Consider the following 27,438-nt stretch of genomic DNA (forward strand, 5'->3'; position numbering starts at 1 on the left):
TCTGTTGTTTCTTTCTTATTTTTAAGAATTTACTTTCTTTATTTCCTCTGTGATCTTAATTGTTTCTTTACTTCTACTCACTTTGAGCTTTATTTGTTATTTTTTAGTTCCTTTTAGGGTAAAGTTATATTGTTTATTTGATATTTTCATTGTTTCTTGATGTAGACTTTTAGTACTATGAAATTTCCCTTGTAGTACTGCTTTTGTGTGTCCTATAGATTTTGGGTTGTGTTCTCAATTTAATTTGCTTCAAAATGTCTTTTGATTTCTTCTTTTTTATTGTTGTTCATGTACAGTTGTCTCCATTTCCCCCCACCCACCCTTAATTCTACCCCCCTTTGGCTCTGTACATGGGTCCTTTATTTTTTTTTATTTTTAAATTTTATCTTATTGATCATGCTATTGAAGTTATCCCATTTTTTTTTTTCTCCTTGATATTCCCCTCAGCCCTGCACTCCCATCCCACCAGAATTCCTCCTGCTCAGTTCATGTCCACTGGTCATACATTTGAGTTATTTGGCTTATCCATTTCCTATACTATTCTTAACCTCCCCTTGTCTGTTTTGTACATACCAATTATTCTCATTCCCTCTACCTTTTCTTCCATTCTCCCCCCACCTCCTCCCCACTGATAACGCTACATGTGATCATCATTTCTGTGATTCTGCTCCAGTTCTAGTTGTTTCCTTAGTTTGTTTTTATGTTATTTTAGGTTCAATTGTTGATAGTTGTGAGTTTGTTGTCATTTTACTGCTCATAGTTTTCTTAGATAAGAAAACTTTGTCTTAGATAAGTCCCTTTAACATTTCATATAATAAGAGTCTGGTGATGATGAACTCCTTTAAATGTACCTTATCTGGGAAGTACTTTATCTGCCCTTCCATTCTAAATGATAGCTTTACTCAATAAAGAATTCTTGGATATCGGTCCTTGCCTCTCATGACTGAACACTTCTTTCTAGCCCCTTCTTGCTTGTAAGATTTTTTTGATAAATTATCTGATAGTCTTATGGGAACTCCTTTAGAGGTAACTGTCTCCTTTTCCTTGCTACTTTTAAAATTCTCTTCCTATCTTTAATCTTGGGCAATATGATTATGATGTGCCTTGTGGTGCTTCCTTAGATCCAACTTCACTGAGACTCTCTGAACTTCCTAGAGTTCCTGGAAGTCTATTTTCATTGCCTGATTGAAGAAGTTCTCCATTATTTTTCAAAATTTTTCAATTTCTTTCTCTTCCTTTTCTCCTTCTGGCACCTCTATGATTGGGATGTTGAAATGTTTAAAGTTATTCCAGAGGGTCCTAAGCCTCTCTTCATTTTTTTTTTTAATTCTTGTTTCATCATTCTGTTCTGGTTGAATGTTTATTTCTTCCTTGTGCTCCACATCATTGATTTGAGTCCATTTTCCCTTCCCTTTGTAACTGGAAAAGACACCAGCATTTGGGCTGCCTGTCACTACCAAATCCAATAAGCAATGACAGTGATTGAATCTTTTATAGGTGCTTTGTTCAGATGCCCAGCAATCCAAGAAGATGGTGTGTTCATACCCTAACAAACCATCTTCCCCTTTCTTTCCTGGCCAGATCTTTTATAAGGGGGTTGGGGAAGACAAAAAAAGAAGTCAGTGAGAGTCCTTGAAGTTCGCAGCTGCAGCACTTCTATCCTGGGCAATTAGCTATCTCCAAGTGGGAAGGGTAGTCGCCTGCTCTTCTCCATACTGATGTCTCCAGGAGGTAATCTCTAGCCAGCACCCCAGGAGGTCAGCCGCTTTTTCTCAGGTGCCAGATGGGCCTTATCTGTAGTTTCTGAAACAAAGAGCTTAATATATGCATCACTTGCTAGATTTATGGCTATTTACCTTAAGCTAAAATTTTCCAAGTATTGAGTCCCCTATCACCTTCACTGTTGATTTCCTGTATATTTTCCTTTATTTCACTTTGCATAGTCTTCATTTCTTCCTCTGTTTTCTGAACATGCTCACCCATTTCAGTAAGCATCCTGATTACCAGTGTTTTGAACTTTGCATCTGATAGGTTGGCTATCTCTTCATTGATAAGTTCTATTTTTGGAGCTTTGATCTGTTCTTTCATTTGGGCCATGTATCTTTTTTGTCATGGTGCATGTGTTACACTGTAAAGGGAAGAGCCTTAGTTATTTTCCAGGGCAGGGTAACCCAGGTCACTGCCTTCTGGCACCGTATGTGGTGGAGGGTTCTGAGAGTAAATGGTGCTCCTTTCTTGGTTCTGTGCTGGCTTTCAGTCACTTACCCCACTAACCACAAACAAATTGCGTCCCTCTGGTGCTGATTCCTGTGTGTGTATGTGTGTGTACATTCTCAGACCCTGTGGGTCTTTCCAAAGAACTCTCCTGTGAGGCTGGGAATTTCTCCTGCCACTGAAAGCCCCACAAGATTTACAGCCAGAGGTTTTGAGGCTTTATTTCCCCATGCTGGAACCCTGGGTTGTGTGGTCTGTCTTGCTCCCCAATTTTTCTTCCCAGTTTATCCACACAAAAACTGGGACTGTCTGGTACACCAGCCAGCCCCTCGACTGCCATGTCCTACAGCTGCTGCCTTGCAACACATCCTCTCTTCCCTGGCTACCCATCTTTTTCCTTTCTACCAGTCTGAATGAAGGTTTCTTCTTTAACTCCTTAGTTGTCAGATTTCCATTCAGTTCCATTTTCTGGTAGTTCTGGTTGTTTTTTGTTTTAAAATTTGTTGTCCTTCTTTTGGTTGTATGAGGTAGCAAAGTGTATCTACTTGCACCTCCATGTTGGACATAAGTCTGTCCATGGGTCCTTTATACATTCCTTGATGACCCTTCCCCTTCTTTTCCCTATTATCCTCTTTCCCCTTCCCCTCTTGTCACTGTCAGTTTGTTCTTTATTTCAATGTCACTGGTTCTATTTTGCTTGCTTCTTTGTTTTGCTCATTAGGTTACACTTATAGGTAAAATCATATGACATTTGTCTCTCACCCCCTGGTTTATTTCACTTAGCATAATGTGGGATTATACCCTAGGAATCCTGAAACACCAATTCAAAATAACCTATACACCCCATGTTCATAGCAGCACAATTTACAATGGCCAAGTGTTGGATGCAGTCTAAGTGCCTATCATTAAATGAGTGGATCAAAAAACAATGGTACATTTACACGATGAAATACTATGAAGCAGAAAGAAAGAAGGGAACTCCTACCCTTTGTCACAGCATGGATGCAACTGGTGAGCATTACTATTTCTTCTTTGATTTCTCTGTTAACTTACTCATTTTTTTATTAACATGTTATTTAGCCTGTGTCTTTGTGTGTTTCTCAGTTTTTTGTGATTTTTTCTAATTTTATATCATTATGATCACAAGAGATACTAATCATGATTTCTATTTTCTTCTTCTTCTTTTTAAAGATTTTATTTATTTATTTCTAGAACAAAGGGAAGGAGAAAGAGAAGGAGAAAACTATCAATGTGTGGTTGCCTCTTGCATGCCCCCTACCAAAGACCTGGCCTGCAACCCAGGCATATGCCCTGACTGGGAATCGAACACATGATGCTTTGGTTCACAGGCCCACATTCAATCCACTGAGCCACACCATCTAGGGCAATTTGTGTCTTCTTAAATTTATTCACACTTGTTTTATGTCGTAACATATTGTCTATCCTAGAAAATGTTCCATTTGCAATTGATGAAAATGTGTATTTCCTGCTTTGGTGTGAAATGCTCTGAAGATATATATTAAATCTATCTGGTCTATTGTGCAATAAAGGCATCCCTTTCCTTGTTGATTTTCTGTCTGGAATTTCTATTCATAGAAGTCAGTGGGGTGTTAAAATCTCCTACTATGACTGCTTTACTGTCAGCCTTTCCCTTTATGTCCATCAATATTTCCTTTACATACTTACATGATCCTATGTTGGGTGCATAAATGATACATGCATAAGAATTGTATCCTCTTATTAAGTTTTTATCTTTGTCAACATGTAGTGTTCTTTATCTCTTACTCTAACCTTTGTTTTAAATTCTATTTCATCTGGTATAAGTACTGCTATTCCACTATTTTCCTTTTTATTTGCATGAAATACCTTTTTCCATCCTTTTACTTTTAGCCAATGTGTGTCTTTTGTTCTGAGGTAGGTCTGCTATAGACAGCAGATAGGTCTTATTTTCGTATCCATTCAGCTTTCCTATTTCTTTTGATTAGAAAACATGAGTCTTTTATTTTTAAGGTGATTATTGATAGGTATGTAATTATTTTTATTTTATTTTAACTATGTTTTTTTCTTCTCCTCCCCCTTTTTCACTTTGTTTCTTCTTCTTCATAGTTTTTCTCCTTTTTCAAGAAGGGCCTTTAGCAGTTCTTGTAATATGGGTTTTGTTTTAACAAACTCTTTTAGATTTTTCTTATCTGAGAAGCTCTTTATGGATCCTTCAATTTATTTTTATTTTATTTTTATTATTTACACTATTATAGGTATCTCTATTTTCCACCCTTTGCCCACACCCCACCTTTTCCACCTTTCATTTGGCCACTACCACACTTTTGTATGTGTCTATGCATTATGCATATATGTTCTTTAGCTATAGGAGACCATTCTTCATGGCATGGACCCAGACAGGACCCATGACCACATATAGGTTCTCCTGTGGGGAATCAGGCCTGCATTATACCTAGACTGCTATGAGACTTGCTTTTGCTAAAACTCCCTTACTCTGAATTGAGGCAGCAGATGTTTATTGTGTATTTTTAAAGTAACTTCCTAAAATCTATGCTAAACCTTCCAAGGATAAGTGTAACCAGTTCAACCACTTTTCCCTTTGCACTTGCAAATATCCTTCTTCTGTGATGTGATTAGAGAAGATGTGATGCATCTTCTCCTTTGTTTTCTGTAAAAGGTAACTATCTAAAGCAAACCTCTGCATAGTAAATGAGGACCATCATGTAACGTGCCCAGAAAAGCAATAAAAGCTTATCAAGACAAGGGTCAAGGTGCTCTCCTCTTGAGAGAGTGGCCATTTCATCCCATTTCCTCTACAGGACTCAGTAGTCCATATAAATTTATCTTGTCTCATCCAGAATGCTGTGGACCCCACAAGCCAGGGTCTGCATCATTTAGCTAATTCCTTTAACTTCTTTCTTTCAATTTACTCCTCTGACAAAAGTCAATATCTTCCATGTATTTATGTGTCTGTTTTTATCTTTTCATCAGTTTATAAAGTTCATAAGATTCCACACATAAGTGAAATCATATGGTATTTGTCTTTCTGATGGCATGGATGGACCTAGAAATTAATATGCTAACTGAAATAACCCAGTTGGTTAAAGGCAAAAAACATATTTCTCCTTTAATTTTAAATGATAGCCTAGCTGGGTAAAGTAAAGTTGGTTGTACCTCCTTGCTTTTCATCACTTTAAATATTTCTTACCAACCCCTTCTTGCCTGAAATGTTTCTGTTGAGAAATCAGCTGACAGACTAGGAGCTCCCTTATATGCAACTAATTGTCTTTCTCTTTCTATTTTTAAGATTCTCTCTTGTCTTTCACTTTTACCATTTCATTTATAATCTGTCTTGGTGTGGCCTGTTTGAGTTCATCTTGTTTGTGACCCTCTGTTATTCCTGAACTTGTTTTTTCTTTTTTTTCTTCACCAAATGAGGAAAGTTTTCAATTATTATTTCTGCATATAGGGTCTTGATCCTTTGCTTTCTCTCTTCTACTTCTGGTACCTCTATGATGCAGATGTTATGTTTAATGTTGTCCCAAAGGTCCCTTAAACTATCCTCATTTTTATAATTTAAAAATAATTTTGTTGCCCTAATGTTTTTTTATACCTTGTTTTAAATCCCTCATTTTCTCTCCTCTGTTTCTCCTACCTACTATTTATTCTTTCCAGTGTATTGTTCGTTTCAGATATTGTATTCCTCATTTCTGACTGGTCCTTTTTTATGGTTTTATGTCATTTTTATACCTTTGAGCACTTTTATAATCAAAGTTTTGAACTCTATATCTAATACATTGCTTGCCACCATTTTATTTAGCTTTTTTCCTCGAGATTCCCCTGGGTTGTTGTTGTTTTTCATTTGGATTATGTTTCTTTTTTCCCCCATTTTGGCTACCTCTTTGTGTTTGTTTCTATGTTTTAGCTAGACCTCCTATGACACCCAGTCTTTTGGGGGTGGCCTTATATAGATTGTGTTCTCTGGGTCTAGTGTTGCAGTCTTCATGATCAAGTGAGCTAGGTGCTCCAAGGATGTCTCTTGTGTAGGTTATGTAGGCCCTCCTATTGTAATTGAGTTTCAATTAATCTTGACCCATTAATGCATGGGATTGAACTGAAGTCTGGCTGTGAGGCTAAACCCTGACCATACAGCATGTGAGCTGCTGTGAAAGTACTGACCACACAAAGCCAAGTTTGCCTCCGCATTGTCTGATGCCTGTCAAGATCTTTTTTTGGTTATGCTGCTTATGAAGCTTAATGGATTCTGCTGTGTTGATGTCTGAAGTTAGTTATTGAGTGTGTTGGTTTTGGCCCTCTTTAGAGGGACTTTGGTGCAGACCAACATCAGATGCTGCATGTGAGTGGCCCTTGGCAATCTTTGTGGGGCTACAAATAATCCACAGTTTGTGGCTGCCTCTGCTGGGACAGGGTCCATGTAGAAAGCACCAACCTGGGAATCCACCCAGGCCAAAAAATGTCTCAAGTCACCTTGCCTCTGCCTCCCTCCACCTGTCCCCTGTTTGTTAGGCTCACTCACTGAAAGAGCTTCTGGCAGTACTCAAGTTGCATTAGGTAGGTTCTCAGTGAATCTCAAAGTAAGGGTGAGTGGTGTTCATAAGACTAATGCAGGTCAAACTTGGTGCCAGTGCTGGGTGTGAGGCCACTCAGGGAATGTCCTGTGGTATACTAAGTCTAGCTCTCACCCACTAGATGCTTGCATACTTTTTTGTTGTTGTTGCTGCAGGGTGTCAGGGAGTCATCATCATGAAGCCAGTAGAATTTACCAGGCCATGTGAAGAGATGACTCTGCACTGCTTGAGTATGCAAGGGAAAAATGGCCCCTGTCCTAGATCAACACAACTCATTCTGTCCCAGATTCTTCAGAGAGGAGATGAAACTCAGCAGGGTGTGGTCACTGGGAATTGGGAAAATGAGCCTAGTGGATCTCCTGTGAGGTAGATATGCCAGTCATACTTTGTAGAAAATGGGGAAGTGTAGCTCTTAACCCAGGGTTGCAAAACTCAGTCTGTCTTGGATTTTTCCTCACCACTGGCAGGGCAAAGCCACTAGAAGTCAGGTGGATAGGGCTGCCAGAGTCTTGAGGGTGATTCTGCTGGAAGCCCAGAGAGTGAGTCTAGCAGATTTTTCCATGAGGGGAAGTCACAAATCCAGTTCATGAGAATGGGGGAATGTCCCCCACCCACGAGACACACTACTTAGTCTGACTCAGATTTCTATCCAGACCTCTTTCCTGCTGGGAGAGTGAAGTCACTGTGAGCCAAGAGAGTTGGGATACCAGATCTCCCATGAAGGGGATGCATGAAAGTGGGGGCAATGACCCCACTCCAAAGACAAACAACTCAGTTACTCACACTCTCAGACTGTCTGAACTTCTACAACTTTGCCAAAGCAACTGACTCCTCAGCAAGGTTTAAACTGTGCGTGGTGGGGCAAGAGTGAATCCTAAGTGTCAGGGCTATTGATTATTCCCAGTCTGATGCCTCATGAATTGGAGTGCTCCACCTGAGAAGGATGGCATCTGTGGTAAGATAAAATGACTCAGCACATGATCCTGGTAACTATCTCTTCAACTCTCTCCCCAGAACCACAAATCCCAGACTCTCCTTATGCAACTCTAGTCTTCATTGCCCAATGTTAGTAGCTGCAAACACAGTTTTGAGCATTAATCCTTTAAGAGGGTGCCTGTGTCTCTAGCTGACTCCCATCTTCCCCTAGTGGGAAAAAACCTTACTGCTTTTTAAAGCCAAATGTTATATAGGTGTCTTCTCCTGACTCTGGTGCCCTACACTGGGGACCCCCCCACCCCCACTTCTCAGGGTGTTCCCCTTACAGGTGAGATATCTTTCCAAACCCTCAGCTACCACCTGTCAGAGTAGGATCAGCCCTTTTCTTGTCTCTGCCCTTCTTACCACTCTTGATATTTCTTTTTCTGTAAATCCTCAGTTATAAGACTTCTGTTCCACTAGTATTCAACTGGTTATCTGGGATGATTGTGACTGATTCTGTTATAATTTGGTTGTAATTTCAGTTTTGTTCTGAGAAGAAGTGAGTGTACCTTCCACCTACTCCACTGTCATCTTGGATCCACCAGGTATAGGGTTTTATTTTGGAGGGATTAAACTGTTTAGGAACTAGATAGAAGTAGTGGTTGTGCGACATTGTGAAAGTGCTAAATACCACTGAATTATTCAGTTTAAAATTGGTCAATCTGATGTTATGTAAATTTTATCTCATAAATTATTTTAAAATAAAACAACAAAAAGCCCTGTGTGGGTGTCTTAGTTGGTTGGAGCCTACTCCCATGCACCAAAATGTTGTGGGTTCTTTTCCCAATCAGGGCACATATCTGTGTTGCAGGTTTAATTCCCAGTCAGAGCACATACAGAAGGCAACTGACCAATGTTTCTCTCCTACATCAATGTTTCCCTCTCTTTCTCTTCCCTCTCTCTAAAATCAATAAACATATCCTCAGGTGAGGATTTAAAAAAAGCAGAAAAAAGTAAAAACATACATATATGCATACATAGCAGATAAATGATTGTACATTCAAAAACTTCTAACAGCTCCAGTTCATATACCATATCATGGAATATAAGATGCCACAGATTTGAAGACAAGTTATTGAGTTTTGCACAACCAAGCTAGAAAAATCATTCCAATTATAATTACAAGGCAAACTGATGGTTAGCCGAAGTTTGACTTCAGAGCAACAAAATGTGAAACTATGGGTGTCAGGACTGATGAAAGCAGTCATGGAGAGGCTTGGGAAAGTCTAGTGCTTCTCAAGAAGATGGTAATTTCTAAATTGCAGCTGCTTATTGCTGGATATTTGATATTTTAAAAGCCTGAAACCAAAAGTCACAGTAGTTTTGTGTGCATTTGAACTTGTATGTGTATATAATTTCAAAAAGATGTTTTTCTGTAATAAAAATGCTGTTTTAAAAAGTCTCAAACCCAAGAGCTTAGTAACTCTTATGATTTAAAAAAAAATATGTTGGGAACTATTTTGGAAAAACTCAAAGACTCTATGCACCAAAGAAATCATGTCCAGTGGTCATACAAGACCCTGCACCTTCACTTGTGCCCAGTGGTGTCTTGTAACAGATTTGACCCAGGTGAGAATGACAACCCAGAGAGTGAGTGATGGTCCCTTCATAAAATGAGGGACCAGCTGCGTGATATCAGACAAGGAAGTAATATCTGCAGAGATCTGATCCTTGTGCCTGATGGAAGGCAGAGATCCAAATGCCACAAACAGGGGAAACAGTGGCCAATGCATCAGTAGAACCTTCAGCTACTTGGAAGTATTTATCAAGACAGTTTTGAGGGGTTGTGATAGAGACAAATATAAAGCATCTTTTTAAAATTTTGTTGATTATGCTATCACAGTTACCCCAAATTTTCACCTTTGCCTCCTTCTGCCTGGCACCTTCCTTCCCTCCAGCAATCCCTACCTTAGTTCATGTCCATGGGAAATGTATAAAATTCTTTGGCTTCTCCATTTCCTGTACTATTTTTAACATCCCCCTGTCTATTTTGTACCTACCAATTATGCTTCCTAATCCCTGTACCTTTTACCTCATTCTCCTTCTTCCTCCTCCCCACAGATAACTCTCCCTGTGATCTCTCTTTCCATGATTCTGTTCCTGTTCTAGCTGTTTGCTTAGTTTATTTTTGTTTGTGTTTTTGTGTAATCAGTTGTTGATAGTTGTGAGTTTGTTGTCATTTTACTCTTCATAGTTTTGATCTTCTTTCTCTTAAATAAGTCTCTTTAACATTTCGTATAATAAGTGCTTGGTGATGATCAACTCCTGATGCAGACACCAGCCCACAGTGTCTGTGTCATTATGGATGAAATGAGACATTCACATGGACTACCCAGTCCAGTGGAGGAAAAGGGACAACATGGCTTTTCTCTCAAGGGGAGCAAAAGCCTCGGCCTCCACCATGACAGGCCTTCACTGGGTCTCTCAGCACATTACATGAAGGTCCTCATTTACTATGCACAGGTTTGCTTTAGGTGGTTACCTTTTACAGAAAACAAAGGAGCCAATGCTGCTAATCACAGCACAGAAGAGGGGTATTTGCAAATGCAAAGGCAAAAGTGGTTGAACAGGTTACTCATCCTTGGAAGGTTTAGCATGGATTTTAGGGAGTTACTTTGCAGTAAATGCCCTCAATTCAGGGTGAGGGCATGTTTTAGCAAGAGCAAGACTCAAAGTGGCCTAGGTACATTGCAGGCCTGATTCCTCACAGGGGAACCTATCCGTCCGTGGGTGTGGGTCCTATGCATCTCCCAGTGTGAGCTGGGCCCACATAATGCCAAATGGTCTCCTACAAACTCTTTTAGCTTTTATCTTGTCTCGGAAGCATTTTATATTCTCTTCCATTCTAAATGATAGCTTTGCTGGATAGAGTACTCTTGGTTGTAGGTCCTTGTTTTACATCTCTTACGTTACATTTAAGAGATAGGTGCTTGAGACTGGTGCTTCAGGTGTGGTCTTCCCAGGAGCAGCATCTTCAACTGAAATATGTTAGTAATGCAGACTCTCAGGCTTCTCAAGATATACAAAGTCAAACCTTTCAGAGAGTTAGGCCTACAGTCTGTGTTTTATAAAGCCCTTCAGGTAATTCTGATACATGTTACAGTTGGAGAACCTCTGTCCTAGAACAAACAAAATGATTCAGTTATTTCTCATAATTTGGTAGAATTTTTCATGTCCATACTTTCAGAACAGTCTGTACACACACACACACACACACACACACACACACACACAAGTATGTTAAAAAGAATAGCTAGGAAATCTAAAATCATTAAGAAAAGTCGACTATTTGATTATTTCCAGCTAACATTCTCTTTTATACAGTGCTTCTTTATACATTCTCATGTGCTTTTTAATAAGCCAAACACCTACCATCTCAAACACAGCAGTCCTTTCTCCAAAAGATTTTCTCCTGATGCCAATATCTGAATTCTGTGTCACTAAAAGCAGTCCAGTAAAGAAAATCATTCCTAATTAACATGTTTTGTCTAACTTACTCTAATAAATGCTAATTTCCCAGCCACTCTCCTTTTCCTTATTGTGCTTAGTACAAGAGCCCTATAATTAGGAAGTTTGTGCCTTGCCTTCAAGGCTATAAGGAAAGCAGGAAAAGTGAGAACTCAGAAAACTGGCTAAGTAATAGCATCAGAAAGCAGAGAGGAGCGGACAGAATATAAACCAAATATAAGCAAAAGAGAGTGAGCAGCCAAGCTGGATCTGAAGAAATAACCACACAGGGTTAATAGATTCTAGGGTTGGGGAGTGTTCTGCAACTCATTTTGTCAGCTAGACCAGGAATTAATTCATCACAGGTAAGCTTTCAGAAGCCAGAAAATTGTTCTGAGCTCAGCTTTCACATTTTTAAACTGAAGGGAAATGAGTGATGCCCAATTTGCAAACTATTAAAATAGTATATCTAGAACTGATCTGTGCTTGGCACACACTTAAAACTCATCCATGCTTGCCCTGGCTGGTGTGGCTCAGTAGATTGAGCACTGGCCTGGATTAGATCCCCAACTAGGGCACATGCCTAGGTTGCAGGCCAGGTGCCCGGTGTGGGGCAACCACACATTGATATTAAAAAAAAAAAAAAACACAAAAAACTCATCCATGCTGTTTTCTCTCTTTTATGAGTCAAGTCTTCCATCACAAGTGTTCCTGGGGTTGGGGATATTGCCAGTGATGCTGTTGACTGTTAGAGTTTTATGTTTCTTTTTTTTTTTTTCTGAGCTTTGCGCTTTGAATTTACAGGCTTTTCTGTTGGAGAACTTGGATTGAGCTGTCTACCCATCTGAGAGTCATTTTATGAGGATTCAATGAGTAAAGTGTACTCAAAAGTGCTCTGTAAACATTTATGGGTGTGTTTCTTTGTTTACTGTTTGCTTGCTTGAACATTTCAGAGATTTGCAGAAGGAAGTTGGGCCTTGGATTGATTTGGTTTTTGTTTTTTATAAGGTAGCTTAGAGGCATATCAGATTACTTAATAGACATTATTTTGGATGTAAGATATTGAGCTTCGCAGGAACTGCTGATCTCTCATCTAAAATGTAATCCCATTTCCTGCTATTGACTGCTGATATATCGTAGCTTGGATACTTTATTATTTATAATACAATGCTACTTTGCACCTGATTTTTAGATCCAATTATCAATTATGGAATCTAAAACTCCATGGTTGGATTTTTGTTTATGAGAAATAAATACATTGGCTGGCGTGGCTCAGCGGATTGAGTGTGGGCTGCAAACCAAAGCATCACAGGTTTGATTCCCAGTCAGGGCACATGCCTGGGTTGCAGACCACGGCCCCCAGCAACCACACATTGATGTTTCTCTCTCTCTCTTTCTCCTTCCCTTCCCTCTCTAAAAAAATAAATAAAATATTTTTAAAAAGAAAGAAATACAAATGAATATAGAAATACTTTTTTATTTATAGGAAAATCAAAATTACCTGTGTTAGGTAAATAGATAAACAATGAAGGCATGAATGTAAATTTCTGGTTTCATTGTGATTTAATTGCTGTATAGCCAAATACAAACTTTGTCTGCAATTTTAGGGGAAATAAATCATTCTATAATTATTTGAAAATATTCATGAGTATATAAATGGAGTTGCCACATCAGAATTGAGCATAATGTCATCACACCGTTGTAAGAAATGTCCTGTATGCTACAGGGAACTTCTCCAGCTTGTACCCAAGGAAGTAATCCCAGGTCTAGGACATTCAGAGAAGCAGCTCAGAATGGCCTTTCAAATGAAAGAGAGTTCTTTGAAAACTCCTGTTTTACCTTAAAAATGCATACATATTTCATGTTAAATTTAAACTTCTTTATATATTTTTAAATAAAAATTGATTGCCCCCAGCATACCCATCTGCCTCTGGAAATGACAATGTGCCTATCTAAGAAGCCATGATGTCCTTGGAGAGTAGAAGATGGAGGATTGTATGCAATTCAGGAGCTCCAATCTAGGGAACTCCACTTTTGTTCATCATATTCCAAAAAACTATCCAGAGGACTAGTAGATATGCACATGCCGTTTATTACTCATTTTACAGAGGAGTCCACCGACAGTGGTAGATTGGGTGAAAAACCACACCTTGCCCCTAATTTTGGTGCTACTTACTGGATTAGTGAGAGTACAGCAACAGGGAGAGCTGTGGTAGCATGTAAAACTGCTACAGGTTTATGATTAACACAGGGGCCTTTTCTTCACTCCTTATGGCTGCTGGCCAGGTGGCCACCTGCACTCTGAGGTCATGGAGGGGCAATGTCTTGAGCTACCCCACACTCTACCTTGACATTTCCCCTGCACCTAACAATCTTAGTGTTAGTTCTTCCAGACAGGGAGTCCCTGGGATGTGAGAGCTTTGATTTACTGCAACCATCTGTGGTATATACCACAAATACAGTATAGGCTATGCCCTAAGAGGAAGAGAAAGCAGCAGAGGCCAAAAAAAGTCAAGAATGCATGACACCACTGCTTCCCAAAGAATTCCACCAGGAGATGGAGGTCCAAGGCCAATGCTCAGATGTATGTCATTTCATTAAACAATGCAGCTAAGGCCTGAGACGTGTTCCGGGAGTATCAGGGATGTATGCACAACATTCAGTATGCAGAATGACACAGGTTCCTTCCTAGGCTACCATTAAAAGGCCTAAGACCATGTGGCTCTACAAAACAATTTTTCTCACTTGTGAGACCTCCTCAGATAGTAGAGATGTAGTGTTTCCAGTGTGGTTAAGAGCAAAAGCAGTATGATTTGCTAAAGCTGTTATGGCAGTTTGCACAAGGACTGTTCCAGCAGGGGGTACAAATAGGCCAAATGGGTAAAACCACCTATCAGCTCATTTGACTTGGTAGCACTCAACCCAAGATGTAGGGCTTCACACAGGTACAATGTCCAGTCCTATTGCAGGGCCACCCATAAGATTCACAAGCTTAGAGGGCTCCCCATGGAATAAGGTGGGCCTTCACTTGGATTGCAGCATTCTGTTTCTCCCTGTCACCCTCTGCCATCAGGATGGTGATAATCTGGCAGACGTCTCTGGGGTCCATCCCATCATCTGGGCAGTTTCATTGGTGATTCCATTGCAGCATTCAATACACAGTGGCATGGGTTGCCACAGCTCTACTGGTAGGGCTGCCAACCACCCCAATCCATCCCAAACCGCAGCGCTAAGCCATTGTTGGCCCAGTTTACCTGTTCCCAGACAAGCACAAACACTGAGGCATGAGTGTGACTGTAGAGGGAGTTGGAATTGTTCCACGCTCACAACAATCCCATTCAGTCGGGTTGGTGGGGTGGATTCACCAGGGAAGCCTGTGCAGAAGCCATATTTGGGAACTCTGTGCAGACCCAACAGCCTGAGTGATTGTGCACAGCAGCCAGCATTCCTGCCTACTGGAGAAAGGTGTTGCTTCTGCAGAATCTAAGGGTGATAGAAAATATGCTTAAGTGGCACCAGGAGGGGAAAGTTCTACCCATCTGGTAACACATGTGTAATCATTTAGTTTTGAGTAAGAATGGAGACTACTACAGGGGCTTGCCCAGGTCAGGCATACCAAGGCTGGCCAAGTCCTGGATGGGTTTAATCACAGACAGTTAAAGCTAAAGGGGGCATTCATAGTTTCCATAAGGACATGATAAATGTTCCCCAGAGAATGGTGGAGTTACCTGGGTTCTAGCATTGAAAGACAAGCAGCAAGATACTGGAAATTAATGGTTAAAGCATCAGGTCATGTGTCAGCCCTTCCTCCCAGGGAGCCACCAGGGAACACCAACGTGTAGCAACCTATTTCCCAGGGCCAGCACAGAGTACACTTCCCCAAGGGTACATCCGAGGGTGCTGGCAACAACACATTGTTCTGTTGGCCTATTCCATGTCCTATTGTTTAATTGGAGGTATGAATCAGCAGCCTAATAGGGGCATCCCAGGGTTGGGTGAGCAGGCTTACAGGGGAGACTTGGCCCACTCTAGGTTGCTTGTTGAGTGCCTAGAGCACTTCAAGTAGGCATGTCAACCATCCCATAAAAGAGTGTTGATCAGTGATGATCAGCAAACTGTTGTATTGTTCAACCAGTCCCAACCCTGTGGGATTGAAAGGCAGATGAAATTGCCAGTCATTGTTCATCTGGCCAGCTAGTTCTTGGTTATTTTCAATGACTTCAGGTGTGTTTTAAGTGGTATATAACTGTTGAAGACCTCAAGAGGCAGCCCATTAAGTGGCACACCTGCATGGACACCTGGAGGCCAGTTGTGTCCACACAGGTCAGAGAAAATTTGGCCCCCTCAGAGCTGGGTAAAAGGCCAATGTAGTTGACCTGCCAGTGTGTGAGGGGAACATTTCCATATCAGAGACCTTTAGATGCTTGGGGAGCCAGTGAGAGTACATTTCAGCACACATCAGATAGGATTGACAGGCAATGATGATATCAGCATAGCTCAGCAGCAGCCCCCCAAGTTTGGTCCACTTCCCATAAAGTCTTTTTTTTGTCCTTCATGTTTCAACTTAAGATGCAGCCAATCAACCATCTTCTGGGGCTTATTCTAGGCAGTGGATGTGCACTAAAGTGTCTGCTTTATTGTTCCTGGGAAACTTCAAGAGGGAGTGACCAGAGACATTATAAAGTGTGATATCTCTCCACATTTCCTATCCCTGGAGGAGTTTTTCCATTATTGTCCACCATTGTTCCCACTGAGGCAGCCAAAGTGTTGACCTGCAGAAAACTGCCCAACTGTTTGTACAGATGGTTAAAAGCCCATGTTCTTGGGAAATGACAATCCAGATGGTACAGAGGTCAGCCCATTGGCTGCTGTGACTCAGTCCATCTTCTGTCCAGATACTGACATTTTGTGGTTGGTAGGACATAGCTCTCCAGGATGCTGGTGGTCCTTCGAAGGAGGCATCTTTATACCAGGCATCCTTGGGGATTGGCTGATGGCTCACCTTAATTGGGGATCCCAATAGAGGTAACTTAGTGAGGGTTACCCCATGTTCAGCACAATATGTGACAGGTCCCAACAGTTGTTGCAGTTCGTGACTCAGGGATGCTGGAGAGAAAACTGTGTTGTAACAGATTGGCATTCCATTTGGAGATCATGTATGTTTATGCTGAATTGTGTGACCATGCTGTCATGTTGTGTCTCCATCCTGCTATGGCATAGGAGGTCCAGACTATGACCATCTCAGGCCCCATTAGCTATTCGGTTGCCAAAAGAGCCTGATATATGGCATTGAGTTGTTCAGTGGGAGTCTACCTTGCCTCATCCCCTTTCCACAGCTGTAACTAGAAGCCTATTGGAACCTGGGGTCCTCATTAATATCCCAAGAATCCAAGGAACTCCTGCAATTACTATGGGGTTGCTGGGCAGGAAAATGCTTGGATTTTGTCCACCACCAATGAAAGCATGACTTTTGCCTTACCTGACCAGACAACCCCCAAGAATTTGGCAGAGAAACCTGGTCCCTGCAATTTGTTGTCCTTACTGTCCATCCTTGCTCCTGTAGATGAGACACCAAGAGTGGGGTAGCCTTCTCTAAATCTGGATGAAAATCAGAGGTTAACATGACATCATCAATATAATGAAATAGGTTTCTGGATGGTGTCAGGCTACCAAGTCCTCTGCCACAAGCCATGGCACAATAGTGGGGCTGTGTAAATACCCCATGCGATAAGATGGTGAATGTTTATTGCCAGCTCTTCCAAGTAAAGGTAAACTGTTCCTGGCAATCTGGATGGATATCAATAGAGAAAAAAGGCATTAGCATGATGTGGGCCCTGGCTTGCTCGTGGGGCCCGCCACATTGTGGATGAGGCACGAGAAATTCACACAGACTACTGAGTCCTGTGGAGGAAAAGGGATGGCGTGGCTTCTCTCTCAAGAGGAGGAAAAACCTCAGCCCTTGCCTTGATAGGCCTTTATTGTTTTGGGGGGGCACATTACACGATGGTCCCGATTTACTATGCACAGGTTCGCTTTAGGAGGTTACCTTTTACAGAAAACAAAGGAGATAATGCCTCTACTCACATCACAGAAAAAAGATATTTGCAAATGCAACGGGAAAAGTGGTTGAACTCGTTACACTCCATACCGAGGAGATTTAGTATACACTTTAGGAAGTTACAGTAAACACTTGCTGCCTCAATTCAGGGTCAGGGAGTTTTATCAAAAGCAAATCTCGAAGCAGCCTAGGTATATTGCAGGCCTGATTTCCCACGGGAGAATCTATCCATAGACGTGGGTCCTGTTTGGACCCATGCCATGAAGAATGGTCTCCTATATTAGCAAGGTCTAGAACAAAATGGTAAGTGCCTAACTCATGGCTAAAGATGTCTAGGAGGTCTGCAATGTTAGGCACTGCAGCATAAAGAGGGGCAATTGCTTTGTTCAACTCCCCATAGCCTACCACCACACTGTTAAGTGTGGTGCCATCAGGTTTCTAAATGGCCCACACTTAAATGTTGAAGGGGCTGTGTGTGGAATGAATGATGCCTACTTTTGCTAGCTGCTGGATAGTTTTCCCAATTTCCTAGTGTCCCCAGGCAGCTTGTATTGCCTTGCTACCCACTGAGACACAGGGAATTGTACAGGGGAATATTTGGCATTCCCTCACAGAACTGCCTTGACTACCAGGACTCACAGACAAAATTTGCCTACAGCTGTCTGTACCCACAACCCCAAGAGGATGTCAACCTCTAAGATGTACTCGGGGATGGGGGAGATATAGACTGAATAAGGCTGTGGATTCAGACAGCCAATTGCCAGAGTTAAGGTGACCTTATGTACCCTGACAAATTGACCTCCATACCCACTGATGGTGAAGAGGGGTCCTGAAAATCATTCTGGGTTGCTGTAAATAAGGGTATACTTGACCTCTGTGTCCAAGAGAGCCACAGTCTGTTGCACATTGCAGGAGGACCAGTAAATAGCTATTTCCACGTGTGCCTTCTGGTCCCTGGAAGTCAAGTACTTCACCCATCAGGGCCCTTGGCTTCCCCCCTAGCCATACAAGCCACCCCATGGATTATCTTCTGGATGGACCTCTGGTCCCTTGTCCTGGTGTGAGCCTATGAAATCAGCCAACAAAGGCAAGGGAAGCACCAAAGAAGTTACTCCCTTTCCTATTGGGCCCCCTAGGGAAAGGAAGTCCATTGCCCGAAGAAGAGGAAGTTGAACCTTCAGTTTTTCCTCAGGCAGGGGTTGACAATGTTGATGTGGTTGTAGCTGTTGCCATAGAACCCGAATAGGTTGCTTGTGCATTTTTCCAGAGTCCTCCCCTGCAGTGGTCAAACTTATTCACTGCTGTTTATGGGTTACTCACTGGTTTATCTTTCTCCTTAGTCTTGATTGTAAACCCATCAGGACTTTCCTCTTGGACTTCCCATACTCCCTTGCACTGCCTTGCCAATTCCACCTCCCCTAAATCTGCTATAGTTTAGGCTGTTCATTGGACTGGTTTGCCCACTAGAGTAGATAGAACAGGTAGTAAAGTTCCACAGTAGGTGGGAGTTGCAGTCTGGATGATATAATTGTGCATCCCAGCAGTGAATGAGACTGTGCCAGGTCCATAAACCTATCCACACAAACGGTCTGGCGCATTTGCATTTCCCAGAGGAATGCTTGTAACTTGTGCATGGAGGTTCAGCGCAGCTATGTCTCAAGGAGGTCTCCCTCATTGGGCTGGGCAGCTCAGCAGCCCACCTTAAACCAGGAGAACAAGGAGACATTTTCACTACATTGTATGGTCCCATGAATACACTGCCATAGTGAGGGTTGTGTGGTAATGGATGCCAATGGGGTCAGTTCATCTCCAGACAGCACAATGCCATTAGTGCCTATGTCCTAGAGGTATAGTAGCCATCCTTGCAATTGATTGAGATCCCTTCTGTCTGAAATTTGTCAGATATGCAAGCTCAGCAGGGCAGTGACAGGAGGGCTGGATCCTGCCTGTCAGGCTTCTCCTGCTGTGTTTTCAGCATCTAGATAATGACTGGCTGAGCAGCAAGGCTCCATCGGTCTAATCTCTACCTCTTCATCTAGGTCTGTCTTGCTTTCTGCTGTAGGATCCCACTTATAGGGATTCCAGTCTGACTGGGCAATGAACATCCTCACTCTAGCCCTAGTAAACTTATGCCCAGGAACACACACAAAGCAACAAGCTGGATCCTGTGGCTTCTTGCTGGTCTGTTCCAGCTGCCACCCTAAGGCTTCTTTATAGTCAGCTTGAGTCAATCTCATATCCCTCACCAACTTCAGCTCACCTTCTCACTGCCTTACTTTCACTTCAGCCACCAACTGTTTGGCAGTGCAATTGCACAAGACATTTAATAGTAGCCAGCCCACTATTTACATCATAAGATAGAACAGTTTAATATTATACTTTTCTAAATGAAAACACATTATAATTACAATAGTAAACATCAATTGACATTCTACTCCCTTAAGTTCTGCTTTAATAAACACATTTTTTTGCAAATTTGAATGTAAAATATCATTGTTTACATAAGAAGTTATAAAGGGCCTCTAATATTACAGTAATTTTGTTTGTTGATTTTCATTTCTCTGGAAGGTATGCCTCATCCACACATTTCCCACTCTATTACTGGCAAAAGGCATTAGGTTGCCAGAAGCTTGTTTTAATAAAAAAAAAAAAAATAGCCTAATGAAATCACAGTGCTGCTGTTCATAGACTCTAATTGGAAAAATAACCATAATAAAGCATGTTGTGTTGGAGTATATGTATTTCAATGCTTGTTTTTCATGTCTCTCATTTTCCTTCTTCTTGCAGATTTTAAAAAGTGTTGGCTCTTATGAGACTGTTCAAGAACAAGGAAATCGGAGGCTGATCAGCTTTTCCTCTCTCGGGTATGTTTTGGTTACCTGTAGGTCTTGTGGAGAGGACAAGAATGTCAACCAACTGACAGGAAACCCACTTCAATTTGACTCTTACCTAAAAGTGACTCACCGTCTCTGTGCCTCAATTTCTTTATCTGAAAAACAATAATTAAAAATATCTGCTTTATTCCCCTTGACCTCATGAAGATATTGGAAGATTCAATAAGTAATAGATGCAAAAGCACTTTGAGATGTTGATAAGAGAAGCTACTATTCCACTTTTCTTTGTTTCTAAGTAGCAGTAATTGAGGGTTTTATATAGTGGAGATAAGGGAAAGCCTGAGTAGAGAAGCAGCTAACAGACCCTTTTTTAAAAAATAAAATATCTATTAAGCCCAACTGAGTGGCTCAAAAAAGTACATTCATGGAAAAACCAGTATAAGCCATGTAAAGTCTGTGATTTAGTTCATAGTATTTAGTTAATAGTTAATAGTAATTTAGTTAGTTTTTTATTTTTAATTATGTAACATAGTTCTGTAATATGTTAACAATGGGGAAACTGGGTAACAGTATTGTACTATCTTTGCAACTGTTCTATAAATCTAAAATAATTTCAATATTAAAAGTATAAAGAAAAAATGACTAACTTTGGCTAAAATGCTAGGCAAAGCTCAGAGCTCCAAACACTCAATCCCACCTTAAGTCATCTTTGAAGATGTGCAATGGCATGAAGCTCTAGGATTCTGGTGGAAATAGTTTGAGAAACTATTTCCTTAAGCTTGTTTTCAAACCAATGAATGTTACAGACCATAAATGTCAGAAGTCTGAGATCACACTCCTGCCCTGTTCTTGGAAGATGGACAGTCATTGGGGCTTTTCATGTTTAAGTGAGCCCTAGTAAAGGAAATGTATGTCTAAAGATTTAGTGATAAGCAATTGTAGAAAAGTTGTGGGGTGCAAGGTTAACACACACACAAAAAAGTCAATTATTTTTCTATATACCAGAAATGATCATGTAGAATTTGAAATTAAAAATGCAATACCATTTATATGGTTCTACCCAAATTTAAAACTTACTATAAGAAGGAAAATGGTGGAGGAGTAAATGGAAGTCACACTGACCTCCTCCCAGAAACAATCTGGAATAACAATGCAATTGTGGAGAAGCCACCTGAAACAAACAACTGAGCAATAATCAGAGAGTAGCATATGACTTTAGACATACAGAACCAGCTTCAGCACAACCTGTGTGGTAAGGTGTATGGTAGAGACTCAAGAGGGCTGGCTGGGCACCCGCAGGTGACAGCGACAGCCAGATAATTAAGTGGCCAGTTGGATCTCCTGGAGAAGATTGGAGTCTAAACCCTAAGCTAGGACTCCCAGCCTAGAACACCAGAGCCCAAAAAGTACATGGATAACAACCACCAACAAAAAGCAGCATGGTTGCTCTCTGCCAGAGACACATGGTTGGAGATGTAAGGGCCGTTTAAAGGGCCAAGCCACGAACTTTCATTTGCAGCCATTTACTCGGGGCTCCAGCAAAGGTGGGGGCAGAGTGGGCTAGACATGCCTGAGGACAGACTGGGGACAGAAACCTTGGGAAGAGAACTGAGAGAGTAGCTACAGGGATCCCTGTGCTGAGCCATCCCCCAGATGACAGCAGCCTTTTGGTTCAGGTAGACCACTCCCCTCTGCGTGGCAGTAGCCTGAAGGGAAACAATAGCCCTGATCCCAGGAGGGTATCTTCCCTGGCCATTTGGTGCTTAAGCTTTACTCCTGAGTCCTAGTGACAAGATGAACAACTGAAGGAGAAATCCAGAGACTGTAGATCATTGGCAAAGGGGGAGGGGGGAGAGTGGACAAGAGAGATGTGAGGAAAGACTAGGGACAAAGGCTGTAGGTAGAGAATTGACAAAGTAGCTGCCAGGATTCAATGCTGAGCCAACCCCCATACACAGCAACTTTCCTGCTCACGAAGACCACTCCCCTTCAAGCAGCAGTAGCCTGAGGGGAAACAATAGCCTCCACACCAGGAGGGATTTGGCCCCACCTACTGTGCTGAAACTTGACTGTTGAGTGCAGAGTCACCAAATTAACAATTGAAGGAGAGAGCCAGTGTCAACAGATCACTGGAAGTATCCAACAGGCTGCCTAAGGTCAGATGGGGTCAACATCTGACAACACCAGAGGCAGATCCAGAAAGATAAAAACAGTGGTAAATATAAGAGACTACCAAGACGAAAGCCAATGTAGTCTTCTTCATGATCTGTGATATTTTTTCCTGCAAAGCTTTATAACATTCATTCATTTCATGAGTTTCTGTATAAGTCACTGTATTTTATACTGCAGTGATTTTCAATTCACAAATTTTGCCCCTCCCTTCTCTTAGCCCATTTTACCTTCCTCTTTCCTTACAATATTTTTATTCCAATTTTGGTTTTCTGTCTAGCTGCAACTTGTTTCCATTCCACACTCTTACTATTTCTCCTGCGAACAGACACTCAAAATGAATTCTGTTGTCAAGAAGCATTTCACATCCTTTTGCCTGACTCTTAAAATACCCATGTTCTCTCTATACCTTCAACAAATTTTGCTCATTGGTTGTGGGTAGGGTAGTTGTTGTTGCATTGTTTTTCCAATGCAACAGGGATCCCTAGAAGGTTATCTCTAGAGCTTCACTAAATCCGTACTTCAAATAACCAGTTTTACTGGACCCCTCTCCCATTCTTTTTTTTTTTTTTGTCTCAAATTTTAATTCTACTGTCTTAGCCTGTTTTTTCCCTTTATCTTTTTTGCCTTTCTTCTATTTCTCTTTAATCCTTCCATTTTATTTTTCTTTCTTGTCCTTTCTCCTTTTCCTTCACATCCCAAATTTTAATTTAATTAATTAATTAATTTCAATTTTAATTTAGTTTCCCTCATTTAGTCTGGCTATTGTCCTCACTCTTAGTAGTCCTTATCCTTCTATCATTACAAAATCACTTCTCATTCCTCCAAACATCTCTTAGGCTTTTCTTTGTTTCTTTTTTCCTTCCCCTCTCATTTCCATACCACCTATATTAATTTTAGCTCATTTGTGTTGGTAATAATACTCCAGTGGTTCATTCTCTCTAATTTGGCTTCTACATTTTTCTTATTAATGTTTTATTTTTTTCTTTTTCTCTCTCACTTTATTTTTTCTATACTACTTTAATTAAAATATACATTTTTCTAAGTTGAAGATTTTTATTTATTTTTAGAGAGAGGGGAAAGAAGTAGAAGACAGAGATAAACATCAATGTGTGGTTTACCTCTCCCTGTCCCCCACAGGGGACCTGGCCTTCAATCCAGGCATGTACCCTGACTGGGAATTGAACCAGCAAAACTTTGATTCACAGGCTGGTGCTCAGTCCATTGAGCCACACCAGCCAGGGCTTAATTCCTGTTTAAACCTAATATTATATGTTTCCTTTCTCATACTCCATTCCACACTCTTCATTCCATTTCTTTATTCATGAGGTATACCTTACCTTCTCTCCTTTCCATTCACCAACTTCTAACTCTTATTAGTGCTCCTCCCTCTACTCTATCAAAATCATTTCTCTTTCAGTAGGTCATCTCATAGCGACTCTCCTTTCTTATGATAGTCTTAATCTTGTAACACCCTTATTAATAATGGTTCATTTGCTATTAATACTGGGATTGTGTGGGGAGGTTATATTTACAGGTGTGGGTTTCTTTGCTGGGCTTTGTGCTTTTGTTCAGGCAGCACCTGCACAACAGCACACACAACATGGTGGGCATAGTGGGCCAGTCAACCAGTGGCAGGGAAGGACCCATAAAAGAATGGCCAAAAAATAATCAAAACCCAATTATATCCAGAAAACCAGCATAAAATGCATAAAGGACATCCCAAGAACATCAAGTTCAGGTGATAAAGGAGAGTGCCACCATAGAACCTCACAGGCCTACTGCCATAGATGTTCAAACCACAAAGTCAGAAGAAAAACAGATCAATTTAGGAAATAGAAGCAAACAAGAAGAGTACCAAAAACAATGTGAAGATAAAGAAATAACACCCAATCAAAAGGAAAGAGGAATCCTCAGGAAGAATGCTAAAAGAAATACAGGCAAGTCAACTATCAAATATTGAGTTCACAATAGTGGTTACAGGAAACTCAATGAGCTCAGTGAAAATTACCAAAAACCACAGGAAAATTACAAGGAACTTACTGTAAACTATATCAGAATAAAAAAGAATATAGAAACAATCAACAAGGATGAAGAAGAAATGAAGAATACAATTTCTTAATAAGAGAACACAGTAGAAGGAATCAAAGGAAGACTCAGTGAAGCAGAGGATTGAGTTAGTGAGCTGAAGGACAAAGTGGAAAAAAACTTCATAAAGACCAAGAAAAGACTAACAAAGAATGACAAAGGGTTAAGGAAAATGTAGAACAATATGAAACAGAATAATATCCATATACTAGGGATACCAGAAGGAGAAGAAGAGAAGCAAGGATAGAAAACCTGTTGAAAAAGTAATGATGGAAAACTTCCCTAATTTCATGAGGAGAACAAGCCACACAAGTCCAGGAAGGAGAGAGGGTCCCAATCAAGAGGAACCCAAAGGGGCTAACAGACAGGACACATCATAAATACAACAGCAAAAAATTAAGACAAAGAGAGAGTCTTAAGGCAGCAAGGGAGAACAGGAAGTAACATACAAGGGAGCCCCAATAAGGCTAGCAGCTGACTTCTCAACAGAAACATTACAAGCCAAAAAGGAATGGCAAGAAATATTCTAAGTAATGAAAACAAAGGCCTGCAACTAAGACTATCCAGCAAGGCTCTCAATTAAATGGAAGGCCAATAAGGGGCTTCCCAGACAAAATAAGGCTAAAAGAATACTCCTCCATGAATCCAGCACTGCAAGATATGCTAAAGGACTGGTCTAAGAAAAGGAAGAAAAGCAATGAGAGCAAAAGGAACTAAGGTAGGTACAAAGGCAATGAAATGGCAATGAATAAGGACCTACCAATAATAACTTTAAATGTAAATTGAAATTATATAAGCATCTTTTCAGATCACAAAAGCCTGAAATTAGAACCAACCCAAGGAAAAAACTCAAACTCATGGAGATTGAATAGCATGCTATTAAACCAGGAGTGTCAAACACATTTTCACTGGGAACCACATCAGTATCATGGTTGTCTTCAAAGGGTCAAATGCAATTTTAGGACTGTATAAATGTAACTATTCCTTAACAGTTAAGCAAGAGCTTGGTGCTGCTGCAGGGTAGAAAGAAGGTTCTGGGCTGCATCAAACAAGGTGGAAGGCCAGATACAGTCTCTTGTTTACCTCCTGTGTATTAAACAATGAATGGGTTAAGAATAAGATCAAGAAAGAAATCCAAAAGTTTGTGGGAAAAATGAAAATGAACTCACAATAATCCAAAACTTACAGGACACAGCAAAGGGAATCCTGAGAGGGAAGTTCATAGTGATACAAGCCTACCTAAAAAAGATTGAAACATTTCAAATAAAAGACCTAACCCTATGCCTACAAGAACTGTAGGAACAACAAGAAAGACTGCCAAGAGCAAGCAGAAGGAAGGAAATAACCAAGGTCAGAGCAGAATTAAACAACATAGAGACAAAACGAACAGTTCTAAGGATCAATAAATCCATGAACTGGTTCTTTGAAAAGATAAACAAAATCAACAAGCATTTAAGCAGACTCATCAAGAAAAAACAGAGACAACCCAAATAAACACAATATAAAATGAAAGAGGAGAAATTACAACTGACAACACAGAAATACAAAGGATTATCATAAACTACTATGAAGAAATATATGCCAAGAAATTTGAAAACCAAGGTGAAATGGATAAATTTCTAGAAAAATATAATCTTCCAAAACTCAATGAAGAAGAAGCAGAAAGCCTGAAGAACCAATAACAGCTAACAAAATCAAAGCAGTAATCAAAAAGCACCCAGCACACAAATGCCCTGGATTGAATGGTTTCAGAGGAAAATTTTTAAAAATGTGTAAGGATGAACTAAGCCCCATCCAACCATAAAACTACTTAACTTAATAAGTGAATTTGGCAAAACAGCGGGATATAAAGTCAATATTCAGAAATCAAAGGCATTTTTGTATACAACGATGAAATATCAGAAACAGAATCAGGAAAAATCCCCATTTGCTAGAGCAACAAGAAAAATAAAGTACCTAGGAATAAAGCTAACTAAGGAGGTAAAAGACCTGTACCCAGAAAACTACACAACACTGAAGAAAAAAATTAAGGAAGGCACAAATAAATGGAAGTAGATACTATGTTCATGGATTGGAAGAATTAACATCATCAAGATGTCCATACTACCCAAAGAATATATAGGATTCAATACAATTCCTATTAAACACCAATGACATATTTCACTGATATAGAATAAACACTTCAAAAATTTATATGGAACCATAAGTGACCCAGTATGGCCTCAGCAATTTTCACAAAGAACAAAGTAGGTGGGATCACCATACCTGACATCAAACTATATTATAAGGCCCGGTAATCAAAACAGTATGTTACTGGCATAAGAACAGACACGTAATAAATGGAACGAATAAAAAGCCCAGAATAAACTTAAGTGTCTATGGTGAATTAATATTTTGACAGAGGGGGCAGAAGCATAAGTAGAATAAAAATAGCCTCTGCAACAAATGATGTTGGAAAGATATGGATAGCTATATGCAAGAAGAAGAAAAGAAAGAGGAAGAAGAAGAAGAAGAAGAAGAAGAAGAAGAAGAAGAAGAAGAAGAAGAAGAAGGAGAAGAAGAAGAAGAAGGAGAAGAAGGAGGAGGAGGAGGAGAAGGAGAAGAAGAAGGAGGAGAAGAAGAAGTATTAGTAGTGGTAGTAGGAGAAGGAGAAGAAGGAGAAGGAAAGAAGGAAGGAAGGAAGGAAGGAAGGAAGGAAGGAAGGAAGGAAGGAAGGAAGGAAGGAACTCGACCACAACGTACACCATACCAAAAAAAAAAAAAGCACAAAAACTCAAGATGGATAAAAGACTTAAATATAAGTGGGGATACCATTAAAGTCCTAGAGGAGAAGATAGGCAGGAAAAATCTCAGATATTCCTAGCAGTAATATTTTCACCAATATGTGCCCTTGAGCAATGGACATAAAGGAAAGAATAAACAAATGAGACTTTATCAAAATAAAATCTTCTGCATGGATAAAGAAAACATTAGAAAAATGAAAAGGGAACCAACTGTATGGGAAAATATATTTGCCAATGACATCTCAGACAAGGATTGGTCTGCATAATATATAAAGAAC

At 40.4% G+C, this 27,438-nt stretch overlaps 1 protein-coding gene across 1 annotated transcript in view; it reads left to right on the forward strand.

Moving 5' to 3' along the window:
- The window catches only part of HECW1 (HECT, C2 and WW domain containing E3 ubiquitin protein ligase 1), a 583,340-nt gene that overhangs the window by 219,326 nt on the left and 336,576 nt on the right, over nucleotides 1-27,438 (forward strand). Inside the window, 1 exon segment of the mRNA XM_028525426.2 lies at nucleotides 20,074-20,141. Within this exon segment, the coding sequence (XP_028381227.1) occupies nucleotides 20,074-20,141 (68 nt within the window).

The sequence above is a fragment of the Phyllostomus discolor genome, chromosome 10, assembly GCF_004126475.2.
Source record: "Phyllostomus discolor isolate MPI-MPIP mPhyDis1 chromosome 10, mPhyDis1.pri.v3, whole genome shotgun sequence".
Classification (NCBI taxonomy): Eukaryota; Metazoa; Chordata; class Mammalia; order Chiroptera; family Phyllostomidae; genus Phyllostomus; species Phyllostomus discolor.